Source organism: Colletotrichum spaethianum (genome assembly GCF_022836535.1).
Source record: "Colletotrichum spaethianum MAFF 239500 DNA, contig02, whole genome shotgun sequence".
NCBI lineage: Eukaryota > Fungi > Ascomycota > Sordariomycetes > Glomerellales > Glomerellaceae > Colletotrichum > Colletotrichum spaethianum.
The window spans coordinates 1,027,827-1,054,268 of NW_026054772.1; the positions used below are offsets into that span (position 1 = coordinate 1,027,827).

A 26,442-nucleotide genomic window follows, 5' to 3' on the forward strand; every position below is an offset into this window, starting at 1 on the left:
GGCTGTGCTCTGGGGCGCAGATCACCCAGTTTGTCTCCCTGATCCCCCAATCTTAATCATGCTAACTCTAACAGTCTTGGGGTACTAAGCCCTTGAATGGTCTTTCTACCTCTTGCTTTCGGGACTTCTGTTCCCAAAAGGAGGATAGTCGTACAAGCCGGTGAGTTCGGCCCAAGCCCTGTTTCTTGAACCGTCTCATCAGACCAACAGAATCAGGAGAACGGGACAAGAAATCCAATCTCAACATTGTCTGTGTGGGCAGTAAGAAGTAGACAACCTGTATAATCCCAAACTCGGCGCCGTCGAACCAACATAAGCACCGTACGGGCAGAGGTTTTGTTGATTGCCCAGTCTACTTTTAACGAGCTGTAAGGATGGAGGCACATTTAAAGGCAGGACGGGACGGAGTTGAAGTAATGCCGAAGACCATGTTGTACTATGGACGGGGACGGACGGGATGACGGACTTTCTTAAGGTTCCACGGCCCGTTTGAATCATGCATATGGCTGGCTTTTGTCCGCCTAAAGATGTGTACAAGTGGGAATGGAAGTTGTTTGGGGCATGATTTAATCCTTGTTGTTCACGCATGATGATGAGACCTAGGCCGCTTACGAAGAGAACAGACAATTCAATACTGTATATATTCTCAGCTTTGAATCTCATCTTGTTGTGTCATTAGTTGCTTCTTGAAGTAGTGTCTCTGGGTTATGTAGAGTCTCGATCCCGTTGAAAATTGAACACACACACACACACACACACACACACCCGAGATACGCAGATACAAGCCCACACAACATGTCAGACACTGTACCTATTCCGGAACCCCCTGGGTTGCCATTTCTTGGCAACGTCAGTGAAATCAATCCCGATTTTCCCTTGGGTTCTATGCTTTCGCTTGCTGACCAGTATGGTGAGAGATATTGCGGGAACCCTCTCACCGCATCAATGACATGTAGCTAACATTGACGCCTAGGTGAAATCTACCGCCTGCGTTTCCCCGGGCAGTCAGCGGTTTTTGTCTCGACGCGCGCTCTTGTCAACGAGACATGTGACGAGAAGCGGTTCAAGAAGTCAGTGAGACAGGCGTTGGAAGTATGTCTCCCTTTCTGACGAGTTCTTCTCTCTTGAGAAAAGTGCAGTTACTGATATTTGAGTAGAAAATCAGAGATGGTGTACACGATGGTCTTTTCACGGTGAGTCTCAAAGTGTGGAGGAAGAAACGCTCCGTCAATTGAAACCAAGAGATGATAATTAACCGCTATCTCAGGCAAGAATGGGTGAAGAGAACTGGGGTATCGCCCACCGCGTGCTTATGCCCGCCTTTGGACCCCTTTCAATTCGCGGCATGTTCAATGAAATGCACGATATTGCCAGCCAGCAGGCTTTAAAATGGGCGCGCTACGGACCGGAAGCGTATATAACGGTGACCGACGACTTCACACGACTGACCCTTGATACGCTGGCGCTTTGCTCTATGGGCTACCGTTTCAACAGCTACTACTCACCCACACTGCACCCCTTTATTGAGGCCATGGGAGACTTTTTGACAGAGGCCGGCAACTTCCCGCGTCGTCTGCCGTTGCCTGCTGCATTCTTCCGCGGAAAAGATAAGAAATTCGCCAACGACATAAACATCCTCAGAAGCACTGCGAGAGAGGTTCTAGAATCGCGAAAGGCCAACAAGAGCGACCGCCGCGACCTTCTCACTGCCATGTTGGAAGGAGTTGATCCAGTGACAGACAAAAAGATGACGGACGAGAGTATCATGGACAACCTCATCACATTCTTGATCGCTGGACACGAAACGACATCAGGGATGATGTCTTTTGCCTTCTATCAGCTTCTCAAGAACCCTGAGGCATTCCAAAGAGCCCAAAAAGAGGTTGATGAGGTCGTTGGAAAGGGTCAGATTAAGGTCGACCATCTCTCCAACCTCCCCTATATCAATGGGGTCCTTCGCGAAACCCTGCGTTTAACTGCAACAATACCAGTCTTTGCTGTTGAGCCCTTTGAGGATACCATACTTGCAGGAAAATACGCGGTAAAGGCTGGCGAAGTTGTTATTAACCTGCTCGCTAGGTCTCAGCTAGATCCTACAGTGTTTGGTGAGGACGCTAACGATTTCAAGCCGGAGCGTATGATGGATGAGAACTTTAACCGCCTCAATAAGGAGTTTCCTAATTGCTGGAAGCCGTTTGGCAACGGCATAAGAGGCTGTATAGGCCGCGCCTTTGCCTGGCAAGAAGCCCTTCTGGTGATGGTCATACTTCTCCAGAACTTCAATTTTGTGTTGGACCCCAACTACACGCTTGATATCAAGCAGACTCTCACCATCAAGCCCAAAAATATGCGCATGCGCGCTATCCTTAGAGACGGGCTAACACCAACGATTCTTGAGCACCGCCTGGCTGGCCTTGCTCTGCCTGAAAAGAGCAACAAGGCTAATTCTGCCGTTGAATCAAGCGAGGATGGCGTGCCGTTAACGATTCTTTATGGATCCAATAGCGGAACTTGCGAGTCCCTGGCGCAGCGGCTCGCTTCAGCTGCTTCGTTCCATGGCTTCAAGCCAGTTAAGGTCGACTGCCTGGACAGTGCTAAAGGTAATCTGCCTACCAACCAACCAGTCGTTATCATTACTGCTTCCTACGAGGGGCTACCGCCCGACAACGCCGGGCATTTTGTTGCTTGGCTGAAGGGTCAAGATAAGTCTAAGACTCCGCTTAAGGACGTTTCTTACGCCGTTTTTGGCTGCGGCCATAAGGACTGGGTGCAAACTTTTCACCGCGTTCCTATGCTGGTTGATACCACCCTTGGGGAACTTGGTGCAACACGCATTACAGAGATGGGTCTCACAGATGTCTCGTCGGGCGAGGTGTTTACCAAATTTGAGTCGTGGGAAGACGACCTACTCTGGCCTGCGTTGATGAGCAGGTACAAAACTATGACCACTAAGAAGCCGTCAGGCGTCGAGGTAGTTGTCAGCAACCCCAGAATGTCTACTCTCCGCCAGGATCTCAAGCAGGCTTCTGTTGTTCATACTGAGGTCCTCACCAAGGGTGGCGATCCCACCAGCATCAAGAAGCACATTGAGATCAAGATTCCTGAAGGCATGACCTACACCGCAGGGGACTACCTTGCAGTCCTGCCAATTAACCCTACGGAGAATGTTCACCGCGCCATGCGCCGCTTGCACCTAGCCCGCGATGCCCACCTCACGATCAAAACCGAAGGGCCTACGGCTCTCCCAATAGATAGCTCGCTCCCCGCTAATGACATCCTACGCTCGTATGTTGAGCTTTCGCAGCCGGCGACGAAGAGGGTAAGTAGATGTCTGATATACCGCCGGTCTGATTAGATGTCACTAATACCGTCTAGCACCTCCTGTCTATCGCAGAGTATGCCACAGACGAAGAAATCAAGACCGCCCTAGTTCGGCTCGCTGGTGAGGCTTATGCCGATGAGATCAATGATAAGCGCGTCTCTGTTCTTGATTTGCTTGAGCGCTACTCCGCCGTTGACCTACCGGTCGGGGTCTTTCTTTCAATGATGCCGCCGATGCGCGTGAGACAATAGTGAGTTGGACCCTTTAGGTGCATTCTCAACATCGCTGATTCATCAAAGTTCGATTTCCTCGTCACCATTGGCTCAGCCCAACATCGTTACCCTTACTTTTTCCGTACTCAATGAACCCTCCCTCTCAGGTCAAGGCCACTATATCGGCGTTGCGTCATCCTACCTTCACTCTCTAGTACAAGGCGACACCCTCCACGTAGCTATCCGGCCATCCCACGCTGCTTTTAGCCTCCCAACCGATCCCAAAAGAACTCCCATCATCTGTGTTGCTGCCGGCACAGGTGTAGCCCCCTTTCGTGGATTCATCCAGGAGCGCGCTACCATGATCGCTGCAGGCCGTACCCTTGCGCCCGCACTCCTTTTCTATGGCTGTCAGTCGCCCGAGCATGACGACCTACACCGCAGCGAATTCGATGAGTGGGAGGCTCAGCGTGCCGTCTCAGTGCGCCGCGTCTTCAGCCGTGACGCAGGCAAGAGCGAGGGTTGCAAGTATGTGCAAGATCGCCTGTGGAGGGATCGTGAGGAGTTCATCGGCCTGTGGAAGCAAGGGGCCAAAGCCTACGTCTGTGGCTCTCGTGGCGTGGCCGAGTCAATCAAGGAGACAATGATCAAACTCAAGGTTGAGATGGATAGATCTGCTGGAGAGGAGACGGATTCGAACAGTCTCAAGGAATGGTTTGAGGCTCTGAGAAACATTCGTTACGTTACAGATGTTTTCGACTAGATGGTTGCTTGAAGGTTGGAGAGTCGGCTTTTGTGAATATTATAGACTAGAGTTATCGTTCAAATGTTTTCTGTCCGTCCATGCAGAATGCAACATGAACATGCACATTTGCACGTGCTGTAGCGGACACGTTCGCCCTTGGAAGTGCATTTGTGACGCATTCCGGCACGAGTTACCTGAAATGATTGCTTTTTTGGCCGTATGGTTGGATGGTCGTATTGCTGGGAACAGCATACCACGTGCACGCTTACATATATGGCTGCATTTCGTCTATCACGATTACAAAGAGAGTCATACTCAGCTTGTATCAACATAGACACTACTGTTAGACATCCAGCGTAAGAATGCCTAATACCGACTTTCATGTGCGAACACCCGTTTCCCTTCAAAGTTGAAGGTCAACGGTTATGCTGGAAACCGTCATGGGTGTGTTTCCTAGTATCGGTGAAAGCTATTAGTCTTGTGTGATCATAGAAGTGGGCGAGATTTAAGCGGTTCCTGCGCTGGACATGACGAGACTGGCAGGCAAGGCCGCACCCAAACACTCCATCCCGCCATGATCTCATCATGGTTGCTGCCAGGCTGCGCGGTATTTGTCGTTGCCAAAAGACAGACAAAGCCAGGAGAACAACGAGAAGCGAGTGAGGTGGGAGGGAGACGTTACTTAGTTAATTTTGAGCCCCATAAAAGATAACTTTCTTTCGGATTAGATTACCAAAGGTATCAAAGCCACACCAGAACAGCGGAGTTTGTGCACGTTAACGTAATCATACTGCTCCATTTACGCCAAACTCTAATATCGCGGAGCGTGATCCGTAGAGGACCGCCTCATCAAACGGCCGGTGCTTAGCAATCAGTCCGAAGACTCGACACCAGAACCAAAAGTCCTTGTCTTCGCGACTGGCCGTCCACATAGATAATGGGGATTGAACGGACGAAAACTATCAACCAGCTTACAAACTCCGCAACCAAGCTCAAGTCTGCAGAAGGCTACGACGAAAAGCAAAAGCTTGTCAGAGATAGGCTCAATTCCGCCGGACGAAAAGACCGTGAAGGAGGAGGGCAGTATGGCGTTCCCAGACTCAGAAACGCGGAGATTGACAAAATCGTGTCTAAAGACATAGACAGTCTGTGTCCAAATATGATATAAAAGGCCTTGAAAACATCCGCTTCTTAGGTTTGTCTCCATCTCGAATTGCTTGTTCTCAGTCTACATCACCATTCGACCCTTAAGTTCAATTTCAATCGCCAATTATGTCTCGCTACGCAGCAGCCCACGCTAATCCTCAGGGGCCCGGCGATGCCAGGCCAACTGCACTGCAGATCATCGAAGACGAAGGTGTCGAGGGCAAGCTAGGCGACAAGGTTATTGTTGTCACTGGCACCTCGTCCGGGATTGGAATCGAAACAGTTCGGGCTCTCTCGGTCACTGGAGCCAAGCTTTTCTTGACGGCCCGCAACCTCGCTAAAGCGAAGGAAGCCCTCGCCGGCATCTTCGACCCCAACCGCATGGAGCTTGTCGAGATGGATCAAGAGTCGCTGCAAAGTGTCCGTCTCGCAGCCAGTACCATCCTATCTAAAACGGACAAGATTAATATCCTTGTCAACAATGCCGGAATCATGGCCGTCCAAACTCTTCAGTTTACCAAAGACGGTCACGAGCTCCAGTTTGGCACCAACCATTTGTCTCACTTCTTGTTCTTTGAGCTGCTGAAGCCGGCAATGCTGGCGGCAACTACGCCAAACTTTCACAGCCGTGTTGTCGTTGTGTCTTCGACCGCACACCTGAGAAATGGTATCAACGCCTCGGACGACTACAACTTCGAGAAGAGCGAATATGCTCCCTGGGGGGCCTATGCGCAGTCCAAAACCGCCAACATCTACATGGCTAACGAACTGGAGCGGCGATATGGCTCTCAGGGCCTTCACGGGATAAGTCTACACCCCGGAGGGATCATGACCCCTCTCGCAAAGCATCTTCCAGCGGCCGAGTTAGAGAGCGCCAGCGATGGCGGGGAGCTATTCAAGGAATTCAAGAGCCCTGAGCAAGGAGCTGCAACTACTGTCTGGGCGGCGGTTGGGAAGCAATGGGAGGGTAAGGGGGGAAATATCTTGCCGAGTGCGCTGAGGCAGGTCCCTCAAAGGACGAGAGTAACCCTTTCGGCTCGGGGTATGCCAAGCATGCATTCGATCAAGAGAAAGAGGGTCGCCTATGGAGAGACTCTCTCAGGCTTGTGGGGTTGTCTTGAAGTCTTTTAACGAGCCAGTTGTGGTCCAACACCCAGTTCTAGGTGCCTTCCGCCAGAAATAATACTTGCTATGCATATTATAAAGCCCGACATACCATGCGACACGTTGCCAGTTCTGGCATACACAAACACATCATCTTGTGAAAAATGGCGCCTGAATCGCAGAATTTCTCTGGTATCGCGTGGGTGCTTGTAGTATGAGGACCTGGTCAGGGACCACTCTTAATGCTGTCACGGGATAGAACTTAAAGTTGGCTTAGATTTGTTGTTGTATCATGGATAGGTAAGAAGCTATGGATGTTAGGATGCTGCTATATACTGTGGGTGAAGGACGACGCGTGACCACATCATGCCTCAATCCCGGTCACTCCGTACCAGTCTAACAGGAGTGAGGCCTGGTAACGTGACAAATGCCAGAAAATAGATCGTCATCGTAGCGTGTTTCCGGCGCAAGAGGTCTATAGAGTCACCAGTTCAAGCAAGCAACTGAGATGCCGAAGCGAGGTCCGAATCGATCTTGAGTGTAAAGCGCGCGCTCAACGAGGCCTTAATGATGATCTTGTGCGTTTGCCGTCGGCAGTGGTCGAGTTGTCTGCGACTTGATTCCATATCGTGTACAATAACGGACTTAAGAGTTGGAGAATAAAGTAAATAGACGGAATTTGGCCCAAACCGTCGTAAAACATGAGAGGAAATTCTCTGTTATTCAACTTGGTACAGTAAAGTACTGGAAGAGCACCTGGGTCCCGTCCGGGATATGATGCCGCATATAGTCTGTGTATCTTCTTCCATGAAACTTCTTATTCCTACTTCAACCCAAAGAGGAAAGCATCCTTATCATCTTTGAATGGAACCCGCGACTTGAAACAGACTGCCAGGCCTTCAGTACTTTCTGGCTAGATCTGGTCTCTGTATATGGCCACAATAACTGGAGCTGTAAGCGGCCACGCCTTCTGATGGCCACTGCTGGGACGTGTAGGCTGAGTCCTCTTTACCCGATGCAGGCTCGGATGGGTCACACGAGGTTGGCGGGCTGATGACGCCCCAAGTCTAGGCTTGGTGGTTGCCAGTCATGGTAGTCGACGACCAGGAATGACTCTGGCAGGAACGATCTTGGCCGCCAACCGCCTCAGAAGAGACAAGAATTCGATGTCGTTTCGATCCTTTCGCATCCTCTTTTTGCTGTATGGTGATAAGGGGGTGTAGCTCTCTTCGCTACCACTTGGTTCATGAGAGGAAAAGTCGCTGGGTTCGTAGTAGGATTCTTCTTGAGACCTAAAGTCCTGGAAGCTACAAGGCAAAAGATTTGCCTGGTCTGCTCTTGGTTCCTGTGAAACGGGAACCAAATGAGATGGTGTCTGAAACGGGTCATTGTTCCGTGATAGCCTGCGGGGGTGGCATGTTCTTCTCTAATCCCAAATTACAGAGTGAGAATGTTTCCAAGATGGACCTGGTCCGCCACGGGTTTTATGTGTTGCGCCGAGAGGACTTCGGCAGCAAACAGCATATTGATCTTGACGAATGCGAAGAGATACACAGGGTGCCACACGTCAAAGTTATGAGATATGCAGCTTCAACACCAAATTCAAAATCCGGACTCTTAGCCTCCAGACTTTAAGATAGTAAACGGAATCCAGATTAAGAAATTGGATTATAACGCAAATACTTGATTCGAAGGACAGTCTTCGAGGTCTATGAAACACTGGGGGGGGGGGGGGGGGGGGTAGGCGGTACCGGGTTCTGCTCTAGGGCTGTGAAGCAACTAGATTTTTATTTTGAATCCTCGCTTTTGTCAAAGGATTCTGTCTCTAGCACACGCAATCAAAACCAGTTACAATCTTTATTTTGTCATTTTTCTTTAAGAAATCGGGCAATTTACTTCGCAGCACTAAGGTGGTGACCTAACGGCTACTTGCGTTGGAACCGAATCTACCAAGGCGTTTCATTAGGAGAAAACTTAGTTAGACTCTTAAGCCTTGCTTTCGGTTCGCGTCTACTGTAGAAGCAGATGGATGGTATTCGGAAGGCTACAACGTAGTCTCACGGCATGGGAGTTGTCAATATGCATTGACATCCGCCCCAACACACCAGTCGCAATCAACAACCAAAACAATAACTTACCCATTCGTAGAAAATGTCCCTCGTAACGACCGTTGAGAGCCATTTGTGCCTATTTCAGGTTAAGACTTGGAGAAAAACTATGGCATATAATAGAAGTCTAATAGCAGACATGTTGCCTTTCAACCATTTGTGGCTTCAACAGCCACGGTGGTCCGCACGACGAAGGGTGTGACGCGCCCTTTCAGCCTGGCACATCGCGATGAGCACCAAGAAGTTACGTAAAGGAGCCAAAATTGAACTAGCTAGATGAAGTTGCAAGGTTCAGTTCCTCTCTTATGCTGGATCTCAGCCACTGAAGCCATACCGAAGTTCTCAAAAGACGCAAAGAACATTTGAACCTCCAGCTTCTACATCACAAAGACGAAGACTAGAACCTTAAAAGAACCGGGGTATAGTTCCAGAAAACGCAGTTTAACAAACAAAGACAAGCCAAGAGCCAGAAATGACGCTCGAAGCTTCACGAGCTTTCTTTGTTGAACCCTTCTCCCCTTCTCAGCCACAATATGATGGCCACTAACGCGCACAGCCGAGTGGAAGCCCCGAGAGACAGTAGCAGCGGCGGTCACATTCAGTAGATGAACCGTCCCTGGCAGGGCGTCGAGGCAGAATGGTGGCACTTTCTCCTTGAGATGGCCTGGTTTGGTGCGGAGGACCACATTTATGTATACTTGTCTCCAGCTCAGCCCAGCTCAGCCCATCTCCTAGAGACAAGTACTATCACGAAGTCTAAGCGCCACCCGGGCTACGGAACAACGTCTGTCGTTCTGCGAGGTAACCCGCAGAAAAGTTCAAGTAGCCCTCCGTCGAAGCCCGGGCCCGGGCCGGGGAGCGGCATTCTCCCTCGAACGCCGTGGCCGTCGGCCCCCGGCAGAGAATCCCAACCCCCCGGCGTCCCAAGCTGTCGGAGACCCCGACGCAGGCCCCTGGCTCCGATACCCAGGGCAGCCACCTTTCCACGTAGCAGACACGGGCCCAACATGGTGGGAGTTTTACGAGCCAGCAGACGGAGCGACGTCTTCTCCTACGTCTCTCAATGAACGTACGCGCGAGTGTGCGCCTACCTGCAAATATGCCGTGGAAGAAGGAAGCATGACCCGTATAGGCAGAGAAACCATTCTGCGGCGCGGATGCAAAGCTCCGCAAGATGGGGATCCTCACTGACTCGTCGCGAGCAAGCATCTATCTTGAACCACAAGCAGAGTCTTCGTCTTCCTCCCCCCTTCTCCCCCGCCCGCGTAAATTCCATTTCCCTGCATCGCATTGCGCGACGAGTCCAAGACAAAACGCCAGCGACAGCAAATGGCAGAGCAACAAGCGACACAAGCGCGGTCCGGGTGCGAGGGCGAGCGTGGCCCGCGGCTTTCACCTCGCGAAACGGGCTCGTACGGAGGAGGAGTTTCAGAGTCGGAAGATGCCCGGTATCGCAAAACATACTACGTAGATAAAGAAATGCACGCAGGGTTCTAGTCTCTTCTGCCGGCGGTCGTCCACCTGCCCGTATCTGCCAAAACCCTACGATGCATGCGCATGGAAAATGAGAGAGGAAGGGTAGGGGAGGGTGCCGACCGCGAGATAGCAGCTGGAAAGAACGTCATCCGGAGTTGGTCATTCGTGATCCATGGGGCAGATGATATCTTTTTCCTCACGGCTTCTGTCCCGAGATGAGAGGGCACACCCCCCCCGCGCAGCGTACAACACGGTCTTATCACTTTTGTGCGTCTGCCCGGTATCAGCTGGTCCAGCGTCTACCCCTCCTTCGCGTAGAGAGAGGGAGAGAGAAAGAGAGATAGTCTAGCTTGCTTGCTTGGGATATTCACTACATCTCGAACGGGCACAGCACGTGGGGGTGGGGCAATGCTCGTCTTTCGTCTCCTCAGTGAAACCCTTTCTGTTGCTGGCTGCTGCAAGACCATCAAGCCAAGCTCAACCAGCTCGAGCCTCCGACCTGCTCCCTTATCGTTGGTTCACCACGTTAGCAGGCGGGGGAATTGCCACATTGTGAGCTGAGCACAAGCGAGAAATAACATATCAACCGACGTTGACGTCCCAGTCGCGTCCAGTCCAGTCCGGTTCGACGGACCCCTTCCTCCTCTCCGAACGCAACCTGGCTGGCGGGTTTTCCCTCACGGGCTAGACGCTACCATCGAGGTTACAACGCCCAAACGCTCGTCCCGACTCTCTGCACTCTTCGAAATCACTCTTACCATTTCCGGCAGGGGCCTTGAGGCTTTCGAACAAGTGCCATGCCTTTTGCAGTGAGGGGCAACCTTTTCGTTCATCCACAGCGTGAAGTGGGAGGCTAGTCAGCTCGTTGTCTCCGGAGCTAGAATCTCAACCACGATGGCGGCATCCAATGGCATTCCAGGCCGGCGTCAACGCCGTGAAAGGGCCATCACGCAGAATCCCACCCCCTCCATCAAGCCACAACCGTGCAGCTTGGCAAAAGGTTTGGCTCGTTTTTAGCCTCTTCCTCCTTCTGTGCCCCCTAAGCTGCAACCTTGGCTTGTCACGCAGCGCCTCGGTTCAGCGCGCAAGGAGGTAGAACTTGCGCATGTTCATTTTCGGAGGTCCTCTCCTCTGCCTTGGAAACCACACATTCCTGGCCCTTTCTAATAGGACATGATGTCAGAAACCCTGAGCTCTTGTTGATAACTCCTCGTGATATTGCGTGCGGCATCGCATGCGTGCGCCGACCTTGGATCAGACGAAAACCCAAGGACTGAGCGCGCACAACGCTGGGATGACAAGATGGCACCCCGCCAGTGCGTGCATGAGTCGCCCGCGATCGCTGAGCGGCGCGGGTCTCGTATATGGTGAGGCCTGCGTGAATCTTATCGTGTTGCTCACTATGGGAGTAAGTGTGCCCTTGGTCCGCCGGCGACGATACACGACGCAACGGGGGATGATGAACGAGGGATGACCTGTTCGCCAGTCACAGGTGGAACGCAGTCCGGCCTCTGCAAGCGCTATGGTGGCGACTGCGGGATATTCGACCGCTAAGAGGCACAGCAGAGGGGTTCACGACAACAAAGTCTGTTGCCTGCCTGTCTGGGGCCGTCCTACCACTTACCATTCCTGCTTTAATGCAAAACGCCTCAGACCAGCCGACCAATGTGGGAGTGTGGCCCGGAAGAATTAGGCTTGTGGTGTGTTGGCCACGAGAGCCAAGAGGCGGAAGAGGGTCCCAAGGGACGCAAGCCTATCTCTTGGTCGTCCAGTTCGGCATCGTGACTTTGCCAAAAGGGGGCGGGGGACTGGGTGACCAAGAGCTGGGCAGAGTCTGGGCAGGCGGGTGAGGCGACAAGAGGGCAAATTCGCAGGAGTGCGACGACGCAGCAGCAGCAGGGCCGGACCACACGCTCGGTTGGGCTTCTCTCGCCGTGGGGGCCGTTCTGGAAAGGTCAAAAGGTGTGAGTTCAGTGGACTGTGGTTGGATGTGCCTTGCATTAGTGGCGAAACTATGGTTCTGGACTGTCGGCGACGACAAGATGTGTCCCCGGGGAGAGGGTGTCAAGGTGTCGTTGAAGGCGCCGCAAACTGCAATTTGTCGGCGCTCAGAAGAAGGGCCCTTGTCGGTGGAGGGTTAGACAGGCGGGCAGACGGCGCCGCCCCCCTTGCGACCATTAGAGAAATTGACTCGTACCGACCAGTGATTAGCTGCTTGATGGGTGAGGTTGCATCGATAGTTGCATGGAGAGACCGACAGACAGCCGACGCGGCATCACACGCGAACTAAACACAGGATCACCTAGCAGTGGGAGAAGTTGGAACCACCTCATCAATGGCATCAGGCCAGTCGGAGATGGGACCTACAGACCTACCATGGCAGACAAGCTTTGCAACTTGATTGTGCCTTGGCACGGAAGGCCCCTAGTCGCGTCTTGGCAGCTGCCCGGCTTGAGAGGAGCAAGGTGGGAGATTTAGACGGGTGAGGCTATGATGCAAATATTTCGTATACATATAGCTGGTCAAGCGAATACACGTATCCGCGATGACGATACAGGCAGCGAAGAGAGAGAGAGAGAGAGCGATGTTGATGATATTGATCCGCCGCGAAACGGTGAGACATGCGGAGGCTTGTTCGAGCACCGCCCGGCGCCTTAGCAAGGATGGATACGCGGATGAAGGAACCAAGACTCGATCGTGTTCTGTGTACTCTGTACGGAGTACGGAGTAGACAGAACGAGTGCGAGAACGAAGCGCAATAAAGTTCTTGGTCCAAGTCATTCATTTAAAAATGGATGTGGGATGGGAGATACGACATTGACAGCGGGCGGCACTGCAACGGTCGACAGCCATCGGTGCAATTTACCCTGTCTCGCTCCTCATCATAGCGTAAAAGAAACAATGTGCGGTACCCGCCGTGACGCAGGGAGAAGGAGTCTCCCCAAGAGTCTCTCCGGAGGACCATAGTTACGTAGCAAGCGAGACAACCGGTCAGGGCAGACTGGATGGTACACTGGGGTTGAGACCAAACCCTGTCTGCCTCGCCCAGAGACCTGACCTGATCTGACTTCCAGGGTTGTTTGGTAAACATGGTGAATGGTTTTCAATGCGACGGCAACCTGGTAAGCGAGAAGCAACGAGACAGGGGAAGCGTTCTCAACGAAAGGGGAAAATGATAAAATGGGCGAATTATGTGGATATGGATGACAGGGGGAGGTTTCCCCGAGGACCTTGAAGAGAGGCGGCGGGTAGCGCAGGCCTGGAAAATGGAAACTGGGGAACGCATTGGCTGCATTGTCGCTCATGATTTCAATTTGAGGGCATATGCCGCGCGGAAAGCGATTTCAGGGCCTGGGAAGTCGAAGGCCTCGCAGCATGAGCCTTCGTGGACCACGATGGGATGTTGCATGCATTTGCACACATTTGCATAAAATGAAGAAGGACGGCATAACACGGCCGTTGAAGATCGATAGACGGGTGTTTGGGTTGAGGTCCGATGAGGAGGACAGGTAAATGCCGCCATGGAGAGAGGCCGAGGAACAGACGGGGACGGCCCCTCGGCCACTCGGCCGGATAGCCGAAAAGGCCCAATCAGGAGCCGAGCGTGCATCTCAACGAATGGGTTCAAGAGGTCCGGCGGTGCGAATGAATCAGGATGGAATCCTCAATGCGCCGGGACAGAATGCACACATCCTGACTTGCTGCCGTGGGCGGAGGGAAAATAGGTGTTAGCGGCCCCTCTCCTTATCCAGGCTACCAGGTCAGAGGCGAGCGAGAGAGAGAGAGAGAGAAAGAGAGAGAGGGAGCCAGCATGGTCCTCTTCTTGTGACCAGGAAGAGAGCATTGATTCTGCTTGATAGGACCGGGGTGTAAGTGAAGGCGTGGGTGGGCGGCAGGTGAGCCTAGCGGCTTGCAGGGCAGGCCAGAAGCGGGAGAAGGCAGTGAAAGAGGGGTCCTTTCAAGACGTTTCTTCATCTCCTCGGGTTGGGTTTGAGGGATAGACAGACGCCAGTGATGAAAGGTAGAGAAGAAACAACCAGCCTCTTTGCGGATTCAAGGATGGAAAAGCGTAGCTGGGCAGGGCAGAGCGAGATTGAGAACGGCAAGAACTTCAGTCTTTCGTCACAGGCGGTGGCTTGGAGGCGGTGGTGTCTCTTGCTGCGACAAGTCGACTTGACATGGGCGTATGCGGGAGATGGACCAAGACTTGCGTACGTGGTGCGCCGTGGCTTTGTTGAAAGCTTCTTGAGGGGCACCTTGGCAGCTAGCCAGCGACGACAGCGACTAGTGTACAGACACGACGAGGGACAAGACGGCGCCGGCAGTGGCTGGGTAAAGTCTGCTCGGAATGCTATCCCGACTGTAGACTCGACCCCTTCGGACTCTCTGGATTGCGCTGCGTCGAAGCTGCGTCGGCGCCTAGTGTCAGCAATGCCTCATTTGGATGACTTGAGCTGCGTAAAGATGGTTGACTGGCTAGAGCGAGCTAGGTGGGGGCATGAGTGAGAGGTGAGGGGAACGACGTCGAATGCATACGACAGAGTGACGGCTAGGTATTCATGTAAAGAAGGTGGATGATAACAAAATACGGGGAGGAATTGTGCGGTGCGGTGGTGAGGCACCGAGTAAGGGTGATGAATGAAGGAGAGGCACAGCTGCGCAATACATAGATGAATCTCCGCTGGCTGGATAATGGAACGCCCAAGGATGTTTGCTGCAGGATGAATTGAGTGGGCACGTACTATGTACTATTTCTTGGATATGCACAATGGCACTAACTATGAACGGTTCAGGTGGACCCGCCACCCGCTCGACACCACCTGCACGGAGCAAAATGAACGAATCAGAGTGGGTGAAGAGATGCATGGAGATATCCGCTAGTGGCTTTCATAAAAAGTGAAGCCAGTCCCAAAAACGGCAACGCAGATGGAACGATGCCCCAGTTTTGCTCATTGATGGGAAGGAGGCCAGGACCAGGACCGGCACCAGGACAGGGGAGAAGAGGGTTCCTGTAGCGCGAACCAACCCACCGCAACCGCTACTGCAACCTTCTTCCCAAGTGCGTGCGGTGCGGTGCAAGGGAAGGAGGGAAGGAGGAATGCAGAAGGTTCCTGCTCGTACTCTTTGCCTGTGATTGATTTCTCTTCGTCCACTTTGAGCAGGAGCAGCAAGACACGACACGAATAGGCAAGAAGAGGGTGGAAGTCTCGTTCTGGCTTCTGGTGTCGATGCTCATGGCGATGCCGAAGACCGACATCGACCGCGTGGTCGTCGTCCGGCTTGTCCTCTTCCAGCTGGCGATGGACCGACTTGGGCACTGATCTAACCTCGCATTGGCGCTGGAGTCATCGCCAACCAACTCTATGCGCCGAGGGCTTCGATTCACCGTTTGCTTCCAGGTCTGCTCTCAACAAGCCTGTCACCCTAACACCTGGTAACCACCACCTAGACGACCCGAGGGACGTATCTCCCCCGCGGGCACATCTCTGGGAGTAACCTCTTTCGGGCCTAGCGACGGCGCATGGCGGGGAGCCTGGCCTGACAATGTTCCAACGCTGTCTCTGAAGTCTGGTGGCCGGCTGGCTGCCTTTGGACACGGACATGTGCCATGGGCGCGCTGGTCAGACCTGTCAACCGCTGGCTCCCTTCTTTTCGTCCCGTCTACGGCCTACGGGTCTACTGCACTGCTAGTCGACGGGTCTGCGAGATGCGGCTGGTCTCGTGAGCCTCTTGTTCCTGTGGGCGGTCTGGACTGGGCCCTCGCGCCGCTGAAGTAACGCGTGGAAGGTTGCAACAATGAAGCCGCCCGCGAACGATGAACCCATCCACGAATCGACGAACCACCGGTGACCCCAGTCCAGCTGGCTTCGAAAATCATTGCAGGCCCCCCCCCTCGTGGGCTGTGGCCCCATATGGGAAAGGGGGATGCGCCTCCACCCACTGGCGGCGGTGGCCACTCACTGACAGAGGAGAGTTGCGAAAGCGGTACGTACCCGATCCGATTTACGGGCTTTGCAGTATCGGTGTACAGATTATTAGGTAAATCAACCGTACCTTGGACGAAGAAGATGAGGAAGAAGCGAAACACTGGATGGGAAGAAGAGCAGCAACCCACGCAGCCAGAAAGCATCGCATCGACGTTGTGCATCAATGCGTGGCTTCTCGACGTCTTCGCCGCCGCCGTCCCCTAAACCCCAAGTGTCCCAAGCTCCAGCCCTGGGCCCTGCACTGGAAACAAAAGATCTGAACTTCGCATCAACAGTCGGCTTGTCTGTTTCTGCTGCCACTCGATGCTGATGGTGGTGTCGGTGGTGTTGGGGTTGGCGTCGCAGCTAGACTGAGAATGACAGCCCTCGTTTGGATGGTGGGCCTTGGTCCCGGCCATTCTACCTAGCCCGCCATACACAGATACTATGTATGTACATACGTACATACATCCCTTGTACAAGCATACACCACATGGAGGCATGGTAAAGAAAGAGGGAGGAGCGAAAGAGGGAGAGGGCGAGAGCAAGAAAGAGAAGCACACAGACCACGCACTCACACACAAAGAAAGCCAGCGGCAGAAGAGCGACGAAGAAAAAGCGAGGGAAAATACGTGCACAGAAAAGAGAGGAAAAGCTGGGCCCACGCCCCTGGCCTACTACCTACGCAGTGCCCTGTAGTGTACAGTCTCCACGAGATCCCCTACGCGGCACAATCTTGGCTCCATTGAACTCTTCCCACTCCCATTGACACCCCATGGACTCACCCCAGTCTATCCCAGTCTGTCCCTCGCACCCCCAGCGCTCTCCCCGGGCTGGGTCATAGGTAGACAGGCCTCTCTACTCTCTGGCGGCGCTCTGCCAAGTGTTGGAGCTAGTGTACGTGCCGACGATTGCAGGAAGAAAGCAAAGGTACGTACCGATACGTACCTGGTGTTCCCTGCGCGATGCACATCCACAATCTTGCCCATCCCATGTCTGTCACTCATCAAATCGCCCTCACACACACCACACACACAACTGCTGCTACTCGCTCTCTCTCTCTTTCTATCCCGTACCCTGCGTGTCTCCCATCTGTCTCTGCTGAACAGCCCAAACCCACACACAATTGCCATGCCTTGCCTAATAAAACCATCGTGACACCCCCGTGCACGTTAGCTCTCTCTCCTCCCAGTCTACTCTTTCCCGGCCGTGTCGTCTCTTTTGAGGGTTCAACTCTGCAACACGTCTGCCAGGTAAAAGGTCGTCCCAAATGCGCTGTTAAACGGGTCTTACGGTTTTCTGGTTTCAACGTCGTTCAATTCGCCATCCTCGTCCCGTCTTCGCTCCTTCTCTCTCGCGTCTTTCTCTCAAACATTCTCCTCCACTACCATCACAAGTTGGGACGAGCTTCCGACAGCTAGCTATTCGTGCTTCCTCGGACCCTTCTTCTACACCTCACTCCCCTCCTCCCTCTCCTCGCTTTTTCGACCTGTCTCTCGCAATCTCAACCCATCTCTCCCTTCCCTCGCCCCGTGTCTCGCTTCCTACGACTTGCCAATCGCCATTCCACACCCGGCTTCAAATCACCAGACCCTACCACAGGGTTCGAATTCACAACCGCCTGTCGGTGGAAAGACAATTCGGCTAGGAACTCGTACGGCCCGTTCACCTGCTTCGTCACCTCACCTGCTGGCCCGGAATCTGTCGAGTGGGTTGATATCAGGCCATTGCACGACTGCAAAACTACTTGACTGTCGGCCGTTGCTGTCATTCTCCATTCCTTCCACGCCAGGCTGCCTCGTGGAGACCTGCCTCTGATGTACGTCACACCAATTCTCCCTCCCGATTGAGTCTTGTTGATCTCAATTCCTACCCTGCCTCACCTCCTTCCCCAGCCTCTGCGGCTGATTCATCCCCCAACCTTGCCATGCCGTGACTAACGCGCCTCTTTCTCTCTAGTCTTGGGCAACTGCTTTTGCACCTTTTCTTGGGACTGACATCTCGAGCGCTTGGGTTCTTTTGATTCCTCTATACAACATTGCGACCACATATCGTTAGCCAGTCTTGCCGACTACCCCCCACCACGTAACCATGGCCGTCCCACAGGAAAAGGTGACCGCCCACCAGCAGGTCACCAGCATCGCCCTCCCAGAGAAGGCGGCGTACGCACCATTGTCCGATGGCACCACGCCTGGCAACCTGACTCCCGAGAAGAGCTTGGAGATGCCCCGCGACAGCAACCTCTCCACCCCGCGGTCGTACCGCAACGAGAACCCCTTTGACACGGACATCGAGGCCATGATTACTACGACATCCTCCTCCGACCCATACGCCATGAAGAGCATCACAACTACAAAGGACTGCCCAACGATATGGCCTGGCAAGCAGGATTGGAAGGCCAAGGCGAAGGCTGCGAAGCGTGACCGTGGCTCCTGCGCTTGCATGGCCCGCATGAGCAAGAAGAACCGTATCATCATGAAGGTCGCAATCGGCCTCCTCATCATCGGCGTCGGTGTGGGCGTGGGATTCGGCGTCAGCAAGCCTTTGGGTGCACCCATCTGGGGCGATTCCGACAAGAACCACTGAAGAAAACACATCTTCTCGCAACAAAACTTCCACAGGGAACTACCAAAGATCTATCGGGCTACCCTGCCGATAGGATATCCCGAACATGCTCGCATACACCTTCACCCAACATCACCACCACTTGCGATGCCGTACATTCGAGTCGCTTTCCCTTCAACTTGTATCATATACAACGACTTCGTATTACGCCTACCCGAAGGCCACACCGGGTGGGTTTCAACTTATCTTCTTTCTAGTCGGTCCGCGTCACCAACCATAGGGAAATGTGCCACCATAATTACGACCAGGCGTTTTTGGAGTCTGCATGGGCAATCACAAGCGAGCGAGCAGCGGCACTTTTTCAATTCAGTATCCTACATGAAGGAACTTCTGTGGGCCGTAACACGCCCGCGGGTATCGAGGCTACGAGGCACGAAATACCGGTTCAGCGTCAGCGTCTGCGTCTACAGAGAGCAGGGGTTTTGTCATTCTTCATTAGGGAGAACAGCACCAGCACTTTCTATACAAGGGTATTGGGGCACGCTTACAGCGTTGGGGGAAGAAGGCATGCGGCTCCGTCATCACTTGCGACTTGCGAGGAAAATGGATTATTGGGAAGGATACTACTGTCCGGCTTCTGTTAGACGGCCACATGATGCATTTGGGTATCTGGCAAGAGCAATCAAAGAGATAGGGAACCCGCAGTCGAGAAGTGCTCTGGCTGACGGCTCATCCCTCATCATTTCTGGTTACACTTTGTCCCTGCTCGATTTGGTTCTCGATTGAGTCTCCCGTTAACGTCTGGGCAAGGGCCACCCCTTCCTGATATGTTTTGGCTAAAGTGATGAGCATGAAACGATGCACGTTTGCCATGGTAGACCCTTTTTTCCCCCACGAGAGACGATGAGCTGACATGGCCACCATTGGGACACTCATTCATGCTGGGGCCATTGTGAAAGCACAGATACCCGCCGGGTCCCGATCTATTCCAACAGAGTTCAAAAGTATCCTCCGCGCCCCTCCACGCACAAACAAAGTTCGGGTAACCCATGTCATCCAAGATCCAAGGGAGAACTGTAATGAAGCCACAAACACACACACGTTAGAAGATGTGCTCTTTTTTAAGGTCAGGACGATGGGAATGTAAATCACCTGTCTCAGCCAAAGGGGGTGGGTGGTATCAACCCTGATGGGAGAATCGAGCGATGAACTTCCGTCTATGGCATAGCGTGCCAGCGGTCCGGACGGGCTGCACGACGGGAGGAGGGATGGTGCTCTCGTCAAGAGACTTCTTGCGAAGCGAGCAAAGCCCGCCTCGCGGGCAGCCCTGCCCGTCTTCGCCCTTCACACGCTACCCAAATCTTGCCTCGCCTCGCGCACCTCCCACACGCCCCCCCCCTCCCCCCCGGGATAGGTTCTTGGCGGTTACGGGGCCTCGGGTCTATCCCACCTGGCCACAGCCGGAGCAGACACGGGGCCACTCGTTGGGCGAGGATGTGCGATGGTGCTGACGCCGGACCTCCGTCGCCGCCGCGGCGAGTGGCTGGGATGCCCCGGAGGAGGGGCCGCCGGTCCTCGGGCGCCGAGGGGAGGAAGTGGAGGAGGAGGAGGAGAAGGAGAAGGAGGTGGTGGTATAGGGTGATGATTCAGCACGACCTCTGGGTTTGGCTTTGGCTTTGGCTTTGGCTCCAGCCTTGGTCTTGGATGCGGACTTGGCGGCCGTAGAGGTACCAGAAGCACCAGCGGTCGTGGCTACTTCGCCTGAGCCACCAACCCGGTCTTGCCCGTTGTCGCTGTTCTAGGGCTCGGCGGGCTGCTTGCCGGCTCGGGTGCTGGGGTCGGCGTAGTAGGAGTGCTGCGGCTCGGCGGGCTGGCCGTCAGCCTCGTCCTCGTCGGAGTGGAAGTCGAAGCGGTTGCGGCGGCGGTCGGTTTGGCGGTCGGCGGTCGGCTGAACCTCGTTCTGTGTCTGCGCCCCGCCCGCGGTGGCGGAGACGGGGGACACGGGCAAGGGGAACTTGCCGTAGTAGGAGGGGATGTGGGTGGTCCAGGGGTTCGGGCTCGGGGTGTTGGTGTTACTGCCGTTGCGGTTGTTGTTCTCGAGGCCAATGTCTGGGGAGGCGCGGCCCGTCGTCGCGGCGGTGGAGTCGTTATCGTCCGCGTCTGTGCCGGCGGCGATGGTGAGGTCCTCGGTGGACTCCTCTGGGCCCGCGTTGCGGCGGGATCCGGTTCGACCGTAGATCTGGTTGCCGTAATGTTTAGCGGCTGCTGCTTGTCTTTCACGTTTGGGCATCAGAGGGGTTGGATAGGACGGGTATGCCGCGATGTCCCACCATGAGTGGCGGCGTCCCCATGAGGGAGGATTGTTGTAGAGGGTTACAGGGAGCAAGGGCGTCTCGTCTGAAGGGCGCCACGCGTGTTGGCGCTCCGCCTCGTGGAGGCTGCGAGTGGGAGGTATTTTGGGTGCACCATCGGCGGCGATGGAGAGGGGGGCATCAGTGGATCTACTCACCTCGTTGGGCACCTCGCCCGGATCAAGCTCGCGCCAGGGGAACCAGTACTTCTGGTAGGGCTGCATCTCGATGTCCTGCTCGGCGTCGCGGCGGCGGCGGTCGCGGTAGTTGGTGTACAGACCAAAGGCGAGGAAGATGAAGGGGACGCAAAGGAGGGTGACGTAGGACCAGGTGAGGTCACCGTAGACAGGTTCTCGGTGCGTGGGCTCCTCAAGGGCTGAGGAAGCAGTGGCCGAGGGGGTCGGGTTGATGTAGATCGTGGTGTGTGAGACTGCTCTTAGGCCCAAGCCGACGATATTTGTCATCGAGGAGAGACGGCTGGCTGTGATGAGGCTCGATCCGGCTGGGGAGATTGTGGTGTGGGTGAGGATCGTGGGGTTTGGGGTCTGGGTTGAGGAGGGGAGGATAGGTCGGTGGGTGAATCTCAGGGCGGCAGCCATCTTGCTGAGTGAAAGGCCGTCGCCGGTGATGAGATGTGATGGATATCGCGTGAGCGGGACAAGGTAAGGTGAGTTTTAAGTTATCGAGTCGCTGTCGGCGTAGTATCGTGAGTGAGGTGAGTCGTAGTATCTGACTCGCCGGTCGTTGATCGCAAGACAATATTCAGGCAACTAAATGATAACATTCAGTCTACCGCAGTATTATTCTCACTTGAGAGCCTGCGAGAGTGAGATCTTAGTTTGTTGAATAGTTCGGGCGAGTCGAGGCGAGGTGTCGTTCACTTACAGATGGGGCCGAGAGTGAGTTGTTGCTTGTTTGTGAGGCGAAAGGAGGAAGAACGCGATCCTTCCCTTGAGAAAGTAGGGCTTTTGCGACGCAATACCAATCTCTGCTTTCGGCTCTCTAGTGAGAAGTGATGTGAAACACGTCAGTGTTCGCGCCCTGTTGAGGAAGGAGCGAGTATGAGAGGTGAAGTAAACAAAGGCTTTATGTGTGTATTGAATGATCAAGAAAGGAAGGCGCGTGGATATCGGCCTTGCTCGGTCGAGAGCAAGGGAACGGTGGGGAGCTAACAACTGCTGTGTGACAAGAGTGGGATGAGAAAAAAGAAATAAAAGATGGCCAGGTGAATAAGGCAAGTAGTGGCCAGGACGGGTTCCTGCGTCGCGCCTGCTGTGTAAGGACGGCAGCCCGTTGCAGAATGCCCGGAGAACAAGTTGGTTGTGTGAAGAATCTCGGCCTCAGTGGAAGCGGATGGAAAGACTAGACTTGGGGATGACATTTTCCTTTGTGAACGCTGCCTCGTGCTCTGGTGCTTGTTTGGGAACGAGGGCCGCTTTGTTTGCAAGCAGGTATATATGAGTGTGAAAACACAATGACTGGGAGGAGGCAGGGAAGCAGATCATCAACTGAGCGAAAACACTGGGATTATACACACGAAGGGCACCGAGAGGAAGTCGACACTGATATCCAAATTTCATCAACGCCGTCATTGGACCTCGAAGCACTTGTACCCCTGACAGCGTGAATCTGGGGACAGCTGTCGATGTGTCCTGTATTGACCTTACCAAGATCCGAAAGAAACATTACCCTCAGCAGGACAGTCACCGAAACCCAGGCTTCGAGCACAACAACACAGAGCATCGAGTGGAAAGCTGCAGAGAGCAGAGAGAAACCTGCTTTCAAGATCAAGACCGCGAGCAGCAACGGCACCAGACAGACCAGGGAATCATGGAACCTCGAGTGGTCGTTGCCGTTGTCTCCGTTGTCGTCATCTTTGCTGCTTGTGGGATTGGAGGGGCGCTTCAAGTTAGGAAGGAGAATCGGAGGCTTGCTGAAGAGGATAAGAAGATGATGGACATGATTCCCTAGGCGGGGCGAATTTCTATCGGAGTGTGGGAGGCAGTTGGATGTGATGGATGTAATATCCATGTAGTTCAGTATGGATGTTCCTTTGGTGTATATTCGGAAGTGATGTTACATTGTAGCCAATGATCTACAAAGACGTGATATGTCTTCAAGATGATCATGTGCGATTTGGACACCCATTGAGTGATTATAAGAAGCCTTGGTTGACGCCGTTTCATGTGCTCAACAACCTTGGTGCTTAGCGGCCATGGTGTAACTACTTGAACTGTCTATGAGATGCTCGACAAAAGAACAGAGTGAAGTGTGGTGATGGAAAAGGGCAGTTAGTCATTAGTTGCGTCGGCCTTGGCTACATTACTCTGATTCAGTGTGATATTACTAGCTTAATTTTGCGTGTATAACGAAAATGACTATCTTGTTTTATACGAGCAGAAGCATCTTGAAAAATTTCATGATCTGCAGGTCTAGCGCCATCCGATTACAATATATCGTTGCAAAGACCAACCGCGGTATTTAGAAGGCCGCAAAAGCAAAGCTGCAAAAGCAATGTCGCGAAAACGTCCGAGATTACAAAAGAAGTGGCCGTCATCATTATGTTACTTTCACGTATCCATTCTTGTAATTACGACGGCGGAAAGGGACTCGGCCGGACGATGACGGGGGCTGGCGTTCTATAAAGCTCATCAATTGGTGTCACCTTCACAATGACGAACCACCAATGAACTACTGCAGCTCATTACTCAGTAGAAGATATACCACAACGTGCCCATTTATAGCCACCAAGGCCTGTCTATTGGTGTCAAGTACTGAGATCGAGTGTGGTAATCTAATATTTTTTTATGCACCTCCTTAGCCTCGATGTAAATGCTTCCGTGCCAAACAACCATGAGCCGGATTTCGCCAGAAGAGCCGAGCAAGTGGATTGGGCTATGTTCTCGTGCAAAACAGCCTATTAACCGTGATCGGAACAAGGGGAAAAGGGGCATTAGCTGCTGTATTGGAAAGGGACCGAAGGTAGCCACGCCAGCTATTCGCACCCCTCGGTCAGACCTTGTATACGGGATGCTGGCACAGCTCGTAATATTACAGAAACCAATAATAACATTACAGACGGGATCAAGAAGAGTCCAATGCCCAAGTTCATCTCAATACGAGGCTGAGCATATGCAAAAAGACACATGTGTCGGTGTCTGCCTTGCAGGAGAATTTGGAAATTCGACTTTGAGGCACTCGCTAGGGTCTGGAGTGCCTGGGAACCCCTGATGACCTAGGGATCTTGAGAAGGCAGTGGGCCCTGGCGTTTAGACGGTATCTTGTTGCTTTCCTCGCAGCCGACAGCCATTGGAAACGACAATCCTGGCGAAGGTAAACTTTCTGGGATTACCCGGGCAGGATTGTGAGGGACACGCGGTTGCTGAAGTGTATTCTGGATGTCTTCATCTGGGCGTCGGTGGGAACGGTTACACGGCGTCCCTGGATATCATGGCCACATGACCAGACCGTTGGGCAAAGGAGGATCCAGAAACAAAGTACATTTGTGGATGTGCGAGGAGGTACGCTGGATTAGCGCATCTCCTAACGACGCTGCATCGGTCCGACCATAGTCACACGACTCTTGCATTCTTCCCTATCTTCATTAACTACCCAGCTCAAAGAATGTCGTTCATGCAAGTTAAACACCAGCTTCAGCTACACTGCTTGGAAGCTTGGCCTGCGCCTGTTGCTGTTGGGTGACATGAGCCGGCCACTACTGCCGTGGATGCCAAACAGTTTGCCTGGTTTGGCACAATGGACGACAGTGAGAAGCCACAAAAGCAGGAGCGAGGAAGCACAAGATTGTTCTGCGCCTTCCGAAGCTGGCTCTTACCCAACGAGAGGCACGGTCCGCGGCTTGCTTCCTTCCACCAAGCACAACCAAGGCTTCTGTCAATTTCCATAATAATCTTCGCTGGTCAGTGGCTTCCTTCCCTCCTGGCGAACCTGAAGTATCTTTCGAGTGATCTGTCGCCTCTTCTCCCCTCCTCCTCTCCCATAAAAACCCCCTCCATGTCCTCCGACCTCTCTCGTCTTCCATTCTCCATCTCCCAACAACATCCACATTCCACCCTCTCTTTTTTGGAACCACCACAGATTCTCACTGCATCTTTTACCGGTAACAATTCCTAACCAAAGGTCTACACCAACAAGAAAGCTCAAAACCCACCAAGATGGTTTACCCTTCTCTGTCTCTTGCCACTCTTTCGCTGGCAGCCCTCACCGCCGCTAGTCCCATCGTTACCCAGTCTCGGCAGCCCAGCCACAACAGCGCCCAGTCCGCTCTTCACAAGCTCCCGTACTCCAAGATACGGAAGTACCTCGGGGCAACCGATGGGGAACCCATCGCCCCCAAGATGATCCCAGGCGTTGGCAACAAATGGCAATGCTTCGACGTAAGTTTGATCTCGCCCTTCCCTTGCCCGCTTGCCACGTCCTTCCATCACCACGTGTTGCAACTTTGGAATGCAAACAAGTCGTTTTTGGCTCTTCAAGCTGCTGGCCAATCCCAGCTTTTGCCTCGATGAAACAGGACTGACAGATGTTTAGCCCATTGGCACAAACCCTAGCGCGAATCCACTTGATTGTCAAAGGGCCTTAGCCGAATGGAACGGCATGGGAACTTTCAAGTTGGAGAAGACGGGAGGCTGCCGCATCAAACATCACCAGTCATGTTTTACGTCTGTCTGCGCTTTGAAAGATGTTGTCGAGGCTGACGGTTCGCTGGTCGCTGCCCGCATGATGAACCCAGTGCAAACGACGTGTGTCGTCAATGGCAAGAACGGAATATGGACAAACGACGAAGATACTCTCAGTATCGTTGTTGGAGGTTCTCATGGAAGCGGATACTAGGGTCTTCAGCAACACCAGCCACGACAGACCGATGAGGACCCAGACGACGAGAACAATGGCGGCGACGATACTGACGACGAGGATCCCGATGATGATGAGTCTGATGACGGGGACTCTGGAGACGAGAACACTGACGATGATCAGTCTGACGATGGATCTGACGACGGAACTGAAAATGGATCTGACAATGATGATTCCGATGATGAGAACGTTGACGAGGATCCCAATGACGAGAACACTGACGATGAAGACCCCAACGGTGAGGATGCTGGTGACGAGACTCCAGATGACGACGACGTCAACGATGAGGACCCCACGGACGATAACGTTAATGGCGATGACAATGGTGACGACAGCCCAGACGAAGACGCTTCTGATGATGAGAATGTTGACGGCGCGGATCCCGGTGACGAGGACGATGGCGAGAACTCGGGCCCTGATGAGGAGGAGGAACCTGATAACGGGTATGCAGGCTATTGCTTCTGAGAAGAGCTGCACTGGTGACCACTTCAACGCATGGCTACTCGCTCAGGAGAGGACCCAACTACCTGATGACCCTTAATACAGCATACCACTAGAATTAATTCACTGTT

At 53.4% G+C, this 26,442-nt stretch overlaps 5 protein-coding genes across 5 annotated transcripts; 4 read left to right on the forward strand and 1 right to left on the reverse strand.

Annotated features, from left to right (window-relative positions):
• Positions 1–795: 795 nt before the first annotated feature.
• Positions 796–4,297, forward strand: ColSpa_01162 (bifunctional cytochrome P450/NADPH--P450 reductase; the record flags this gene model as incomplete). The annotated part of the gene is made up of 6 exons (XM_049267374.1): positions 796–910; positions 974–1,092; positions 1,158–1,193; positions 1,268–3,319; positions 3,376–3,572; positions 3,622–4,297. The coding sequence occupies 6 exons, from the start codon at positions 796–798 to the stop codon at positions 4,295–4,297; spliced, it is 3,195 nt and encodes a 1,064-aa protein (XP_049123331.1).
• Positions 4,298–5,551: 1,254 nt separating this feature from the next.
• On the forward strand, positions 5,552–6,546 carry ColSpa_01163 (short-chain dehydrogenase TIC 32, chloroplastic; the record flags this gene model as incomplete). Its single annotated transcript, XM_049267375.1, has 2 exons — positions 5,552–6,392; positions 6,431–6,546. 2 exons carry the CDS (start codon positions 5,552–5,554, stop codon positions 6,544–6,546), a joined length of 957 nt encoding a protein of 318 aa, XP_049123332.1.
• Positions 6,547–18,170: 11,624 nt separating this feature from the next.
• On the forward strand, positions 18,171–18,665 carry ColSpa_01164 (uncharacterized protein; the record flags this gene model as incomplete). Its single annotated transcript, XM_049267376.1, has 1 exon — positions 18,171–18,665. The coding sequence occupies one exon, from the start codon at positions 18,171–18,173 to the stop codon at positions 18,663–18,665; it is 495 nt and encodes a 164-aa protein (XP_049123333.1).
• Positions 18,666–20,442: 1,777 nt separating this feature from the next.
• On the reverse strand, positions 20,443–21,594 carry ColSpa_01165 (uncharacterized protein; the record flags this gene model as incomplete). Its single annotated transcript, XM_049267377.1, has 1 exon — positions 20,443–21,594. The coding sequence occupies one exon, from the start codon at positions 21,592–21,594 to the stop codon at positions 20,443–20,445; it is 1,152 nt and encodes a 383-aa protein (XP_049123334.1).
• A 3,576-nt stretch (positions 21,595–25,170) lies between these two features.
• ColSpa_01166 (uncharacterized protein) lies at positions 25,171–25,581 on the forward strand (the record flags this gene model as incomplete). Its single annotated transcript, XM_049267378.1, has 2 exons — positions 25,171–25,392; positions 25,567–25,581. 2 exons carry the CDS (start codon positions 25,171–25,173, stop codon positions 25,579–25,581), a joined length of 237 nt encoding a protein of 78 aa, XP_049123335.1.
• Between the last annotated feature and the right edge of the window lie 861 nt (positions 25,582–26,442).